The 14,815-nt window shown below is 42.8% G+C and overlaps 1 protein-coding gene across 1 annotated transcript in view; it reads right to left on the bottom strand.

Annotated features, from left to right (window-relative positions):
* FAXC (failed axon connections homolog, metaxin like GST domain containing) overlaps positions 1–14,815 on the bottom strand; it is a 72,828-nt gene that overhangs the window by 51,166 nt on the left and 6,847 nt on the right. The window contains exons 2-3 of the mRNA XM_049771350.1: positions 11,411–11,546; positions 4,315–4,511 (exon numbers count right to left, since the gene is read on the bottom strand). Of these exons, the coding sequence (XP_049627307.1) occupies positions 4,315–4,511; positions 11,411–11,546 (333 nt within the window). The remainder of the gene's footprint in view (positions 1–4,314; positions 4,512–11,410; positions 11,547–14,815) is intronic.

Here is a 14,815-nt window from a genome sequence, read left to right on the forward strand (position 1 = left end):
AGGTAAGTCATTTTATGAAAGGATCCCAGCCCTCCATTCACTGACACTATACCAAAGTCACACTCAAAATTTTAAAAATTATGGCTTAACCAACAAGGTATCTATCTGAATTGCCTGTTCTAATGGCCACAAATGAATTACTGAAAATATTATTAATACATGAACAATGTCTTGCACCCTTCCCTATAGATTGGAAGAATCTTTTGGGGGAGGGAGAGATGTGTGGTGGGCTGAGGCAGTGCTTAAGGGCTATTCCCAGCTTTGTGCTCAGGGGCACTCTTGATGGTGTTGCTACCAGAAATCAGCTGTGCAAGGCTTTTCCAGCCCTAACCTAAGACACTGAAGACTCAGTATTTCACTGGTGTCTTGATGCCCACCTCACTGGTGTCAACAGGAAGGAAGTATATGGACCGACATAAAAGAAACTATAGTGTCTTACCATAAATATGTTTCATTCCAATAATTCAAATCACCTCTCTCAAACTGTCTCATTGGAGCTAATGTAAGTATTCAGTGGAACAAAAAGAAAAAGAAAACTTCCCTCACCTTTAATTAGATTTATTAAGTAAGACAAAATTGAATGAATTTCAAGCACAAGAAAAAACTCTTTGAAGCTAGAGTTATAGTACAGCAGATAGGGCACTTGCTTTGCATGCACTCAACCTGAGTTCAATCTTCAGCATCCCATATGCTACCCGAAGTGTGCCAGGAGTAATTCCTAAGTGCAGAGCCAGTTGAGCAACACTGGTTGTGGCCCAAAAACCAAAAACAAACAAACAAACAAAAACCCCACAAAACCAGAAAAGTGTAGTTAGAGAAATAACTACACTAAAAGCTACCATGACAATGAAAGAGAGAAATACATTGCATTTCTGGGAGACAGGCAGAGGGAAAGGGGAAGTAGGAAATGGGGGGACAATGGTGGCGGGGAAAATTGCAACGGTGACAAGGGGTGTGCATATTATAGCTGAAACCCAATTACGAACATGTTTGTAACCATGGTGTTTAAATAAATTTTTAAAGGAAGGAAGGAAGGAAGGAAGGAAGGAAGGAAGGAAGGAAGGAAGGAAGGAAGGAAGGAAGGAAGGAAGGAAGGAAGGAAGGAAGGAAGGAAGGAAGGAAGGAAGGAAGGGAGGGAGGGAGGGAGGGAGGAAGGAAGGAAGGAAGGGAGGGAGGAAGGAAGGAAGGAAGGAAGGGAAGGGAGGAAGGAAGGAGGGAGGGAGGGAGGGAGGGAGGGAGGGAGGGAGGGAGGGAGGAAGGAAGGAAGGAAGGAAGGAAGGAAGGAGGGAGGGAGGGAGGGAGGGAGGGAGGAAGAAAGAAAGAGAGAGAGAAAGAGAGAGAGAGAAAGAAAGAAAGAAAGAAAGAAAGAAAGAAAGAAAGAAAGAAAGAAAGAAAGAAAGAAAGAAAGAAAGAAAGAAAGAAAGAAAGAAAGAAAGAAAGAAAGAAAGAAAGAAAGAAAGAAAGAAAGAAAGAAAGAAAGAAAGAAAGAAAGAAAGAAAGAAAGAGAAAAGCCACTTTGCAGTTGAATGAACTTATTTGAATAGAACTAGAACAGAGCTTTAGGGTTATATGACTTTATATAATGAACAATTCTCAATTGCCTCTGGTATTCAAGTCATAACTGAAGCAGAGTATTTTTAAGGTGTCAGTTGAAAATAAAAACTCCAGATAATTGAATCAAGTCAGCCAAACAGCCAATTCCCCTCTTTCAACTCTATAAATAGAGACCACTCTGAGGTAAGTTGATGAAAGTATTTATGGCACTCTTGAAGAAAGCTTATTTTAACTTCTCTTCCAAAGTATGGTAAATTCCCATGCCAGGTCTGGGAATTTGTTGTTCATAGATATAGACTTTGTATGTGGCCTCAAGATTAAAAAAAGGGAGGGATTAGGAAGGGGGAAATAAGGGAGCACAGTTTCTCTGCTCAAACATTTTCTTACCAGTGGGAACAAGGGTCATTTCTCTATTGCAATTTAGAATTCTTAAAGGATTCCTGAGTGACCCTGAGTGACTCCAGGATCTCCCCAAAGAAAGATGTTAGCAAGGGGCCAAATGTGGCTGAAGGGGTGGAGCAATGCTGGGAATGGTCCCTAAGCCCTAGATGCCTTCCAGACACACAAGTTCTGAACACCATACTGCAGGGAATAGTCCCAGTCCTAGCATTTCTGAGAATGGCCCTCGGAGAAAACCAAACAGAAACACTCAAGGCTTGGAAACGTAAGGTCTCAGAGAGGATCTGGTTTTTCTTCTACTACTGAAGAATTAGGAATGATTTTAAAGGGGATATTTTCACTGGATGTTAAATCAAGAGCTTAGTTTTCACCTTCACTATTTGTTTCTCAAAATAACCTTTGAGTTATTTTGAAAAAATGACAAATCAACCAAAAATATATTCTTTGTAATTAAAAGGTACATTAGACAAAGTTGTTCTTAGAAGAGTGTACAAAATGGCCCAAACTCCATGTGTACATGTATGTAGCCTATAAAATTAAGGTTCTTCCTTATCAGAGTACAACCTCTTGATTCTCCTTCCCTTCCTCCATCCCCTTTAACTCCTCTCATCAAATATCAGATGGATTTATGTAATGAGGAAGAAAGAGGGAAGAGCAAGAAATTAACTTCCACTAGGACGTCAACACATTAAAAACTAAGTAAAACTTCCACTCACCCAGAGCAGAATGGTTATACGTAGAGGTTTGCTGGACCTAAGTCATTCTAACCAATATAAATTTCATAAACAGAAATCAAGGGTTCTTGCCAAAGCAAGAGTTGTCTGCTATAAATGTACAGCTTTCAGCTCCATTTAGGCAGCTAACAAGCTCTCCACATTAATGGGCCCATCGATCAAATGAGGTAGCACTTTGTTGGGTTGCACTGAGGTAAGGCAAGACACCAAGGGTCAGAGTGACCTGCTGTCAGCTCTTCACTGAACCTCCATCAATGCAAGGTGAGCACTGGAACCCAGTAATCAGGGGATAAGGACTCTAACCCTGAGCAGAAAGTTAAGGGTTGCCATGCATGCTTATTGGTCCACACTGCAATCCCTGCACTCTCTAAGATGGAAGTGCCAGGATTCTGCACAACTTCTTCAATGTCTGCACCCCAGCATCCACTCTTGGACTTGGTCCAACCTTGTTCCCAGCCCCTTGCCCTATGCAGTAAGGATGCAGTAGGGATGCATCTGGTCAATTTAAAAAGAAAAAAGAAAAAGAAAAAGAGGGTGATTTAGAATCTAAATAAACAGAAACAACATGTTTTCAATTTAGATAGTGAGGTGGGGTGAATGGATAATAAAGGAAGTGTGTGCCTTGCACACAACTGACCTGGATTAGATTCCCGGCATCCCATATGTCCCCCCAAGCACTGCCAGGAGTGATTCCTGAGTGCAGAGGCAGGAATAAGCCCTAAACACTGTTGGGTGTGGTCCCCCAAACCAACAAAAAATCAGGGAGAAAACTTCTTATTTACTGGATCTATTGAGGTGAGAAAGTCGCAGAATATGGGGAAAAGGACACTAATTTCATGAAGCATAATAACATTCGTCTGCCTGGGCTCATAGCCAGCACAAGACGCCATGTATTAGCACCCTAGGTGAGGTTTTCTAGACTCGGATAATGGCAGGAGAGTAGCAGCACTCTGAGACAGTAGAAATCTGTTTACTGGCAGGAACAGAGGCATCCAGGACCTGGAAAGAAAACTTGTAGAACAAGAGTCTGCAAAGGTGGTGTCATTTGTTCCAGCTAAAACTTCTCTGCAGATTAATGTCATCGCCCCCCCCCCAACCTGTGCCTATTGTGATATTAGTAGTGACATTAGAGCACAGCTTCCTCACCTCAGTGAATCCAGTTAGATCAGAAGTCAGCACACTCCAGCCAAGGCCTGTGAAGTTTTGACATTTTCACATGATATATGTGTATGTATGTGTGTTGGGGATGGTGGTGCAGAAATCAAAAGAGCAATTGTTTGTGTTAAGTGAAATGCAGTTAGTGTTTCTACCACTTGAGACACTGTCTTGCTTATTCATTTGTATGCCTTTAGGGCTGCTTTTGCTCCAATCATCAGAGTTGAGGGATTCTTGTGAGGGCACTCGTCAGCAAAGCCTAATCACTTTGTCCAATCTCCACAGAGTGCATCCTTTCTGTCCTAGACCTAGATAATGGCTGCTCTGATTATGACCTTTGACCACTACATCATCAGTGGAGAAAGCTTTTGAGAAAGGAGGGGGAATGTCTGGAAGGTGAAAGATAAGAGAACTTAAGGTTCACTGAGAGAGGAGGTGCTGGCCCAGGCACGCACAGCCCGAAGGAACTCACCAGTAGAAATGCTCTTCCACCATCTTGGTCACCGCTCTGGAGATGGCTCTTTCATGAGGGCCAAGGTTTTTGTTTAAATTTACTCCAAGTTTCTCTTCCAAAAAGTCAATTATAAATTCTGTGCCAGAAACTTTTTCATTGTTATATTCAATCCAAGGCATTTTCCCTTGAGCGGAGAGTTTTCCACCAAAATAATTCTAAGCAGAGTAAATTTTAAAAAGAAAAAATAATTACTCAGTTTTAAGTTTCACTATAAGATTTACAAAATTAAACATTCTAATTGAGCTTTTTACAAGATCTCTACTAAGTAAAGGAACTCAGCACATAAACCTTTTAAGAGATAAATAGTTACTTGAAAATGATAATTACTGAGGCCAGAAAAATGGTCAGCTTTGTGAATGCAGCCTTGCATGCTGGAGGCCGGGGTTTGATTCCCCAGAACCAAATGGTCCCCCAAGCATCAAGGAAATTGAGGCCAAGTTCACTCAGAGTTTCTGAGCACTGCCAAGTATGCCCCCACTTTTTTTAAGAAATAAAATAATAATTATCTCAAATGAAGATGTTACTTATTATGAACATTACTTACTCTTTTATCATGGCCTCTGGCTTGTTGTTGAATATCCTTTCTTAAGACAGGGAAGATGGGCAGTACATAACATAACAACTTGGCAATAGTCAGCTTATGTTAATGCATAAACAATCCCAAAATCAAAAATAGTAAAATAATCCATGAGGAGGCTTATGCTTGAAATTGTTACTACTTAAACATCTCATGTAAAATACAGCAATCAGTTCATTGTTAATAATGCTTACTAACAATTACACTTTAAAATAGAAATTATTTCACCAAATGCGAGAATTTGTAATCTTAAAAAGAAATACCAGCATAGTGGGTAGGGTGATCGCCTTGCATGCAACCAACCCAGATTCCCATATGGTCTCCTGAGCCTGCCAGAAGTGATATTGGAGTACAGAGCTAGAAGTAACCCCTGAGCACCACTGGATGTGGCCCCCAAACCAAAACCAAAACAAAATAAAGCAAAAAAGAAATCCTAGGGACCAAAGAGATACTATAGCAGGTAGGGTGCTTGCACTGCATGTGGCCAACCAGGTTTGATCCCCAGCATCCCATATGGTTTCCAGAGAAACAGAGAGAGTAATTCCTGAGCATTGCCAGCTGTGGTCAAACAAAAACAAAACAAAGGAAATCTCAGATAGACTAGAGAGATAAGACAGCAAATGAGGCATATATTTGCCTTACATGCAGCTGATCTCTACCTCTCATGTTTGATCTCTACTTCCCATGTTCCACCAAGTAGTGCCAGAAGTAATTCCTGAGTGCATTGCTAGGTATATAACCCAAAAATCAAAAATATCAAAAGCAATCCCAGAGCCAGAGCAATGTTACAGCAGAGAGGGTTCACAATCAATCTGGATTTGATCCCCAGCATCCCATATGGACCCAGAGCCCACCAAGAGTAATTAACTGAATACAGAACCAGGGTCAACCCCTGTGCACTGCTAGGTGTGGAACCAAAGACAATCAAACAAACAAAATCCCAACAATAAACAAATCTGGAGCTCTGACAGAACACTCTGCCCCATCAGTGATACCTCTAGCTTTGCAATTCATTTTATATTAATTACACCACTGCACCCTTAAAAGATCTCCCACCTGCTAAATTTAGAATAATCTGAGTTACTATTGTAGGTTAAAATACATTGAAGGGACCGGAATGATAGCACAGTAGTAGGGCATTTGCCTTGCATGTGGCCGACCCAGGACAGACCCAAGTTCTATCCCCAGCATCCCATATGGTCCCCTGCCCGGAGCAATTCCTGAGCACAGAGCCAGGAGTGACCCCTGAGCACTACCAGGTGTAGCCCTAAAAACAAAAACAAAAACAAACAAAAAGTGGGGGGTGAGGCATTTGCCTTGCATGCAGCCGACCCAGGATAGACCTGGATTGATTCCCAGCATCCTATGTGGACCCCCAAGTCTGCCAGGAGCTATTTCTGAGCACAGAACCAGGAGTAACCCCTGAGCACTGCCGGGTGTGTCCCAAAAACAAACAAATAAAAGATAAAATACATTGAAAAGCTTTGTCACACCCTTTAAAAACTGCAGTTTTGTATTAAAATGATCTTATTTTTGGAGATAATACTGAAATGGTGAGAAGTGAGCTACCATAATTTTTTGAAGCTTACTTTTCAAATGACTCATAAAAAAATTGAGGGGGAAACAAAATATAAAGAAAAACAAAGCCAAGAAGGCAGCATATCAGCTGGTGAGTCTGGAAGGGATCGAGGTGTCTCTGCATTAATTGTTTGGTGGAGGAGTAGAGAATACAAGGAGACTTTGAAGTCACTGGAAATACTCAGCTAAGTGGCAACACAGTTCAACAATAGGATGCAAGGATGTAATGCTTGGATGAGTCACTGCTTGGGTCCCAAATTACTGAGAGCCAATCAGGACCACATGAGGAGATGCCCCAGAAACTCTAAACTTTTAAACCTGGGTCTTGCAGTCCATGAACCCTGACCCCAATACTTTCACTTAATCTCTCTGTAGCCTAAAATAACCTCAAAACAAAGTGATGAAGGGAAGAGTAACAAGATAAACAAAAAACAAAACTAAAAGTTAGGGCTGAAAGCCAAAGCAGGATTCCAAAACTGCCCCTCAACTATCTGCTTTCTCTTGTATTAAAAAAAACTGTATGAGGACCAGAGAGATAGTACAGTGGATATGGGTGTTTGCCTTGCATGCAACTGACGCAGGTTCTATTCCTGGCATCCCATATGGTCCCCCCTATAAACTGAGGGCTAAGAATAAGTCTGAGTACAGGTAGGTGTGGCCTCCCAACACCAAAATAAATAAAACAATGTTGGCGAAATGTTGTCACTCATAGGTGAAATATAAAGAAACACATAAGGGAATAAGTAACAGCCATTAACAGCAGTTTCATAGAGTCAGCCAACGGAATTGAGTTTTCTAAGTGGTGGGAGAGGTTAAAAAACCTAGAGACAGGGGCTGGAGAGATAACACAATAGTAGGGTGTTTGGCAAGGCCGACCGGAAGGGACATGTGTTCAATACTTGGCATCCCATATGGTCCCCCAGAAATCAGAGGCGAATTCTGAGTGTAGAGCCAGGATTAATCCCTGAGTGCTGCTGGGTATGGCCCATAAACCAACCAATCAATAAATAAATAAAAAAAGTTTAAAAACAAAAAAAAGAAACCTAGAGACAGGTGGAGAGGACACTGTATCCCCAAAATATACATAGCATTATAACTCATGCTATTAAATATGCCTTGTTTTATTTTTTGTTTTTGGGCTACACGGAGCAGTATTTGGGTTACTCCTGGTTCTACACTCAGAAATTTTACTGGCAGGCTAGGGAGACCATATGAAATGTCAGGTATTGAACCTGTTACCTGCATGCAAGACAAGTATCTTATCTATTGTACAATCACTCTGGCCCCTCTTCTAAATAAGTGTTTTGTGTGAAAAAGAAACTTATTTTGGTTATGTAAAAGCTTCTTAGACATAAAGTCTGTCAAACTATATAGCTGTCTCTCTATATGTCTAGAGAACTTTATGTATATCTACAGAACTCTGAAAAAAGATAATAAAATTTTTGCATCAAATATTTATAATGGCATATCAATCTAAATAGCAGGATGTCCGGTTTCATTGTCCACTTCCACTTTTTTTTAATATAAAAACAAAGTCATCTTGGGGTTACAGGGAAAAAAGACAGTAAAGGGACCATAGAGATAATAGTAGGGCATTTGCCTTGCATCCAGTTGAACCAAGATTTATCCCCAGCATCTCATATGGTCACCTAAACATCACCAGGAGAAATTCCTGAGCACAGAACCAGTAGTAACTCCTAATACTCTACATATGTAGCCCAAAAATTAAAAAATAAAAATAACAAGGGCCAAAGACGTAGGACATTTGCCTTGCATGCAGCCAATCCAGGAGACAGAGGTTCGAATCCCGGCAACCCATATGGTCCCCCATGCCTGCCAGGAGCAATTTCTGAGAGTGGAGCCAGGAGGAACCCCTCAGCGCCTCCAAGCCCCCCCAAAACAAAAACAAATAAACAAACAAATAAATAATAACAAAAAGTAAAACCATTTTTGTATTGCAAAAATTTAACCATATCCATGGGAACTCCTTTATTTATAATATCCCATAAATCTATAATTATTATAAAATGAAAAGTTTAAAAAGTTGACCTTCCAAGGCTGGAAAGATATGGACGGTGGTTCAAATTCTGGCATCCTATATGGTCCCCCTCACCAGGATCAATTTCTAAGCACTGCTGGGTGTGACCCAAAAAAAATTAACAACAACAAAAATACCTTCCATATTTAATCTTTTTTTTAATGGAAGTTATAACCAAGATATTAGGTAGAGGTTGTTTAGTGTGTGTGTGTGTGTGTGTGTGTGTGTGTGGTTTTTTGGGTTTGGTTTTGTGTGTTTTTTTGGGGGGTTGGTTTTTATTTTGATTTTTGGGGGGCCACACCAGGTCAGGGTTACTCCTGACTATGTGCTCAGAAATCGATCCTGGTTTGGGGGACCATATGGGACACCAGGGGATCGAACTGCGGACCGTCCTAGGCTGGTGCTTGCAAGGCACTTGTGCCACCACTTTGGCCCTGGGTTTGGTTTTTTGGAGGGGTTTTGTTTGTTTGTTTATTGAACCACACTCAGTGGAGCTCAGGAGTTACTCCTGGCTCTGTACTCAGAAATCACTCCTGGCAGACTCGGAGGATGCCAGGGATCAAACCCAGGTCCATCCCGGGTTGGCAGCATGCAGGTAAATGCCCTACCACTGTGCTATCACTCTGGCCCCTTGTGAGTTCCTACTAATGAAAAAATATTTATTCCAGTCTCATTTGTGTTAAAGAAAAAAAAAAAAACTTCAAGGGCCAGAGTGACAGCACAGTGGTAAGGTGTTTGCTTTGCATGCTGCCGACTCGAGACAGGACCGGGTTTGATTCCCAGCATCCTATAAGATCTCCCAAATCTGCCAGGGGTGATTTCTGAGTGCAGAGCCAGGAGTAACCCTTGAGCACCACCGGTGTGGCCCAAAAACAAAAAAGGAAAAAAAGAAAAACTTCAAATATAAAGTTGTGCTCTCACGGGGCTAGAGCGGTGGCACAGGGCATAAGGCATCTGCCTTGCAAGCACCAGCCTAGGACGGTCCGCAGTTTGATTCCCTGGTGTCCCATATGGTCCCTCAAGCCAGGAATGATTTCTGAGTGCATAGCCAGGAGTAACCCCTGAGTGTCACTGGGTGTGGTCCAAAAACCAAAAAAAAAAAAAAAAGTTGTGCTCTTGGGAACAGGTTGTTTTAATCCTTGTTTAAGGATTTAAGCGCCAGAGCAGTGTCACAAGTGATAGAGCATATGACTTGCTCACACTAGCCTAGGATGGACCACGGTTCGATCCTCTTGCGTCCCTTATGGTCCCCCAAGCCAGGAGCTATTTCTGAGCACACAGCCAGGAGTAACCCCTGAGCATCACCGGGTGTGGCCCAAAAACAAAAAAAAAAAAAAAAAGGTACAGAGCAAAGCCGGACAGGGTCTATGACTCAATGCCTCTCTACTGATCAGGCAAGTATCAAGCTCTCCCAATACTTTCAGGCACTCTCTCAAATCTCACTCAATGAGGGCATGTGTGTGGAGGCAGCCCCAGTAGGCAGGAACATCCTTTCCAAAACCACAAAACCATTTTCCCTAAGATCTCCACACATACCCACAGACGCTCTTTTCTACCTACTTTGCATAGAAACTTCACAGAAGAACAAACACTAGAGCATTCCTCTCTTTAGAAATATGTGCAGTGGGCTGGAGACATAGTACAGGGATTAAGACATTTGCCTTGCACATGGCTGATCCAGGTTGAGCAATGGCCCTGCATATGGTCTCCCCACACCCTGAAAGTGGGCTCTGAGCACAGAGCTAGGAGTAGGCCACAAGCAACAGTGGGTGTGATCCCTAAACATAGATAGATATATTCAGGGGCCAGAAAAAAAATCCTGCATACTCACCTCATTTTCTATGTTAGAGGCTCAGGTTTAATCTCTAGTTCTTAAATGGTCCCCCTGAGCACCACTGATCATGGTCCCAAAACCAACATTTTAAAAAGGCAAAAGGCAAAACTGTGATCAACAATGAAAAAAACCATTTTAAAGGGATTAGCATTTTCCTTCACAAAGACGTCTGGAGCTACTCCCGGCTTCCCTGTGCAACATGTTTCCTGCTGCTCCAGTTATCCAGACTAAAGCAGCTGCTCTGAGAACAGAACAAAGGCAATCAGGCTGCTGGCAAAGACAGCTCTGCAGTGAACAGAGCAGCCTTGAAGGCAAGACAGCAAAGAGGAGAATGGCCTGGCAGATACCATTGATACCACAAGCCACAGGACTGAGGGTGTGCTGCATAGCACAAAATTCAGGCTGGACCCTAATGGCCCCATATGCCTCAGCTCAGAAAGTGCTGGAGTCCAGAGCAATGCTAAGTGAGCAGCAATCTTTACCCTAAAAATGACAGCTCAGAAGACGTACCTGCAAGCTCTGGTTGCCGGCACAAGCTGTGCCATGAAGCTTTCCATCTGACTCAATGCATTTACATGATTCAATCCCTGTCATACCCCTTTATATTCTACTTATTCACTTTCTAATACTAAAGTGAGCTAGTGTTTTTCATAGCACTTTGGAAAAGCTCTTATGTCATCTGGGTCCTTAAGATTCAAGAAAGACAAAATATAAAAATAGAAAATTAAAGAAAAAAAATCAAACAGTAGTAAGCCATCCACTATCATTCCATCCCCTATTAATCAAAGCATTCTATTCCTCCAATGGAAAAATAACAGATTTTATTGCTATGTAATAATCCCTCATTGATCCCTCATTAAATTGGATGTAAAACTTAACAGACCCTGGAGTCCTAAGGACTAAATTTTATACTTTTATACTCTCCACCTTGTGTAATTAGAGCCAGGCTCTCCCACCATATGACACAACACACTCACCCTCCAATTGCTATTGTGGTCATGAGAACGCAACATTTTCATACAAGTACCTGGTAGGGTAAGTCTGCCATCCTTAAATAAGTTTCCATCTTCAAGCAGAAAGGAGATAAACTGGGGACACCATTGTTAGGTCTTGAAAACTGATGCAAAATAATAGCATCTTTGGAGTCAATCTCTTGCTGTTTCCTGTCAAAATCAAAAAATAAAGAATAATTCCTGTGTTATACATTCATTTCTGGTTTCTCAAAGGCTTTGGGTGGGGTGTAATCCCCAGGGAACCAGCAGAACTGTTTTTTGTAGGAGATGGCTTTCACCTACAATCACCCTCAGAGTGGAAGTTTAGTCAACATATAAGAGAACCTGAAAAACTCATATCACCACCACCCCAAAGTACCCAAAACTTAATTTTATGTCAATCTACTTCTGTTACTGGAACTTCCGGACTAGAAGAGCACTTTTTGGTACAGCCCCAGACCTTTTCCACCTGCCTGTTTACTTGACAGGGACAAGTTAATCAAATAAGTATGATATTGCGAAGGATGAGGTGACATGACGGGGGAGGGCAATGGGAAAACAACAGTAGTGCAACTGGGGAAATTGGTGGCAGAAAATGAACACTGAAGGGGCAGGTGTTGAACCATTGTGTCACTAAAACTCAACAATCAACAACTTTTTTCTGGGGAGTTGGGTTTTTAGGCCACGTCTTGAGCAGTGCTCAAAGGTTACTCCTGGCTCTACACTCAGGAATCACTCCTGGCAGGCTTAAGGAATCATATGGGATACCAGAGATCAAACAGGGTTGGTAGTGTACAAGACAAGCACCCCACCTGCTGTGCTATCCCTCCAGCCCAATATCAACAACTTTTAACTCTATTTCACAGTTAATTTAAAAAAAAATGGAGGGAGTGAAGCGATAGCACAGCAGTAAGGCTTTTGCCTTGCATGTAGTCAACCTGGGATGAACCTGGGTTTGATCCCCAGCATCCCATATGGTCCCCCAAGCCTTCCAAGAGCGATTTCTGAGTGCAGAGAGTCAGGAATAACACCTGAGCACTGCCAGGTGTGGCCGAAAAACCCACAAAATATTTTTTTCTTTTTAAATACTTGGAGTTAAGTTCCAAGAGTACAAAGGCAAAAATTTAATGTAGGCAAAATTATATTTTAATTTTTATTTAATTTAGATATAATGATTTATAAAGCTGTTAATATAATTTCAGGTATTCAACATACCAACTCCAAACCCACCACCACTGTCAGCATCCATACACCAATGACTTAACGTGCCTTCCTTATTCCTACCCTGCTCCTTAGAAAATGTTCTCAGCACTTAGCAGCATGATCTCATTTAACCTACACAATAACCTCAGGAGGTAAGTGCTACTTTTTTTTTCACTTTTTGTACATAGGAGTGGAGAGGAGATGTGGGGAAGACTCACAGAGAATTAACCTGCCCAAAGTTATACTATTAGTGATAGAAGCTGGACTGAAACCAGCTATTCTGGACCATCCAGAGGAACCTGAAATCATAGATTCACTATGCCATGATCAAGTCTGCAGGAAAGCTGAGACTCAGTATTCTGGTCCCTTTTCCAAGTTATTCATGTTTTCACTTTGGGGCCAAGAAATTTGGCTTTTAAGTTCCCTCTCTTTTCTCTGCCTTCATAAATCTACATTGCCACCTGACAATGTGCTTAAGGCCCAGCCTTTCCCTTTTCTTCTGGCTCAACCACCTAATTCCTCTGGCTTCTTTTTGGTGTAGGGAGGACTTTTCTGGGTACGGTTTTTTGTATGTTTGGTTTTTGGGCCACACCCAGTGGTTGTCAGGATTTACTCCTGGAGGGCTGGGGAACCATAAGGAATGCCAGGGATCAAATTCAGGTCAGCTGCATGCAAACTATCCTGCTCCAATGGGTAGTTTGTTAACAGCTGCTGTGTGGTGATGAAAACATAGGCTGGATTCCAAATGTAACTACTGGACTCAAGTCCACACTGTGCTTCCCACTGGACATGTTACCCTGGATTTCTCATTCTCACATGCAGAAAGTGAGACTCTACAATTTTATAGACATTATCTTGATAATACCTCCAAACACCCTCAATCATTAATCTGAGGTGTAAGACTTATTCTCATTCATATGTTCATTCATATATGGTCCAATTCCTTTCAATTACCAAATCTGACCATTCAATACTCCAGCCCTCAGGAACCTTTTGTGAACTCTCTCTCTCACACTCATCACTCTCATTTCCTCACTCATCATTTCCTATCAGATAAGCCTTGCTCTCTTGGGTCTTCCTTGGAGCCTCCCAGCCATTTGTCTCTTTCCTTGGCAATCCTGGGCTTTGCACACTGAAGCCCAAGGTTTGGATTCAAACCAATGCATGCATGCCCTCCCCCCCAAAATACCATGTTATGGTCACAAAATTAAAAAAAATAAATACACATTTTAAAAATGCCAGTATCAGGGGCCAGAGAGATAGCACAATTGGTAAGGTGTTTGTCTCGCATATGGCCAACCCAGAATGGACGGTGGTTTAAATCCCGGCATCCCATATGGTCCCCAAGCCTGCCAGGGGCGATTTATGAGCACAGAGCCAGGAGTAACCCCTGAGCACCACCAGGCATGACCCACAAACAAACAAACAAAAAGCCAGTATTAGGGCCAAGTGATAGCACAGTGATAGGGTGCTTGTCTTGCACACAGCCAACCAGGGATGGACCTGGTTTCAATCCCCAGCATCCCACATGGTCCCCCAAGCCTGCAAGGAGCTATTTCTTTGTGTTGAGCCAGGAGTAACCCCTGAGTGCTGCCAGGTGTGGGCACCCATCCCCCAAAAAGCCAATATCAAAAAATAGTTGCTTATTTGGCTTCCGGTTTCCTCTTTGATTCTGGGGGCCAGCTCTCGCCAGGTATGGGGTTTGGGAAGGCCTTCTCCCTAGCCTGGGGAGTGCTGGGAGTCTTGGCAGGCCCCCAGCCATCCCCCTCTTTCTCCCCTGGACTCCAGGCCTTCCCTGGGTGCCAGCTCAGATGACCAGAAGTGGGTTCAGGTGGAATCTTAAGGGTCCTCAGGCTTCCCCCCTCTCTCCGTACTCCAGGGGGGAGTTGCATGGGGAGGAGGGCAGGCAAATATCTGGCTTCCAGTTTCCTCTTTGATTCTGGAGGCCAGCTCTTGCCAGGTATGGGGTTTGGGGAGGCCCCATGCCAAAGGCCTTCTACCTAGCCTGGGGAGTGCTGGGAGGCTTGGCAGACCCCCCAGCTACCCTCCTCTTTCTCCCCTGGACTCCAGGCCTTCCCTGGGCACTGGTCCAGGTAGACACTATAAGGGTCATCAGGCTTTCCCCCTACCTCTCCCTACACTAATGGGAATGTGCTTTGGGAGGAGGGTGGGCCACTGCAGCACTGGTTTATGTTGGGACAGTCACTGGAAATTTTTTCTCCTTGGTCCCCATTTCA

Source organism: Suncus etruscus, chromosome 4, assembly GCF_024139225.1.
Source record: "Suncus etruscus isolate mSunEtr1 chromosome 4, mSunEtr1.pri.cur, whole genome shotgun sequence".
NCBI lineage: Eukaryota > Metazoa > Chordata > Mammalia > Eulipotyphla > Soricidae > Suncus > Suncus etruscus.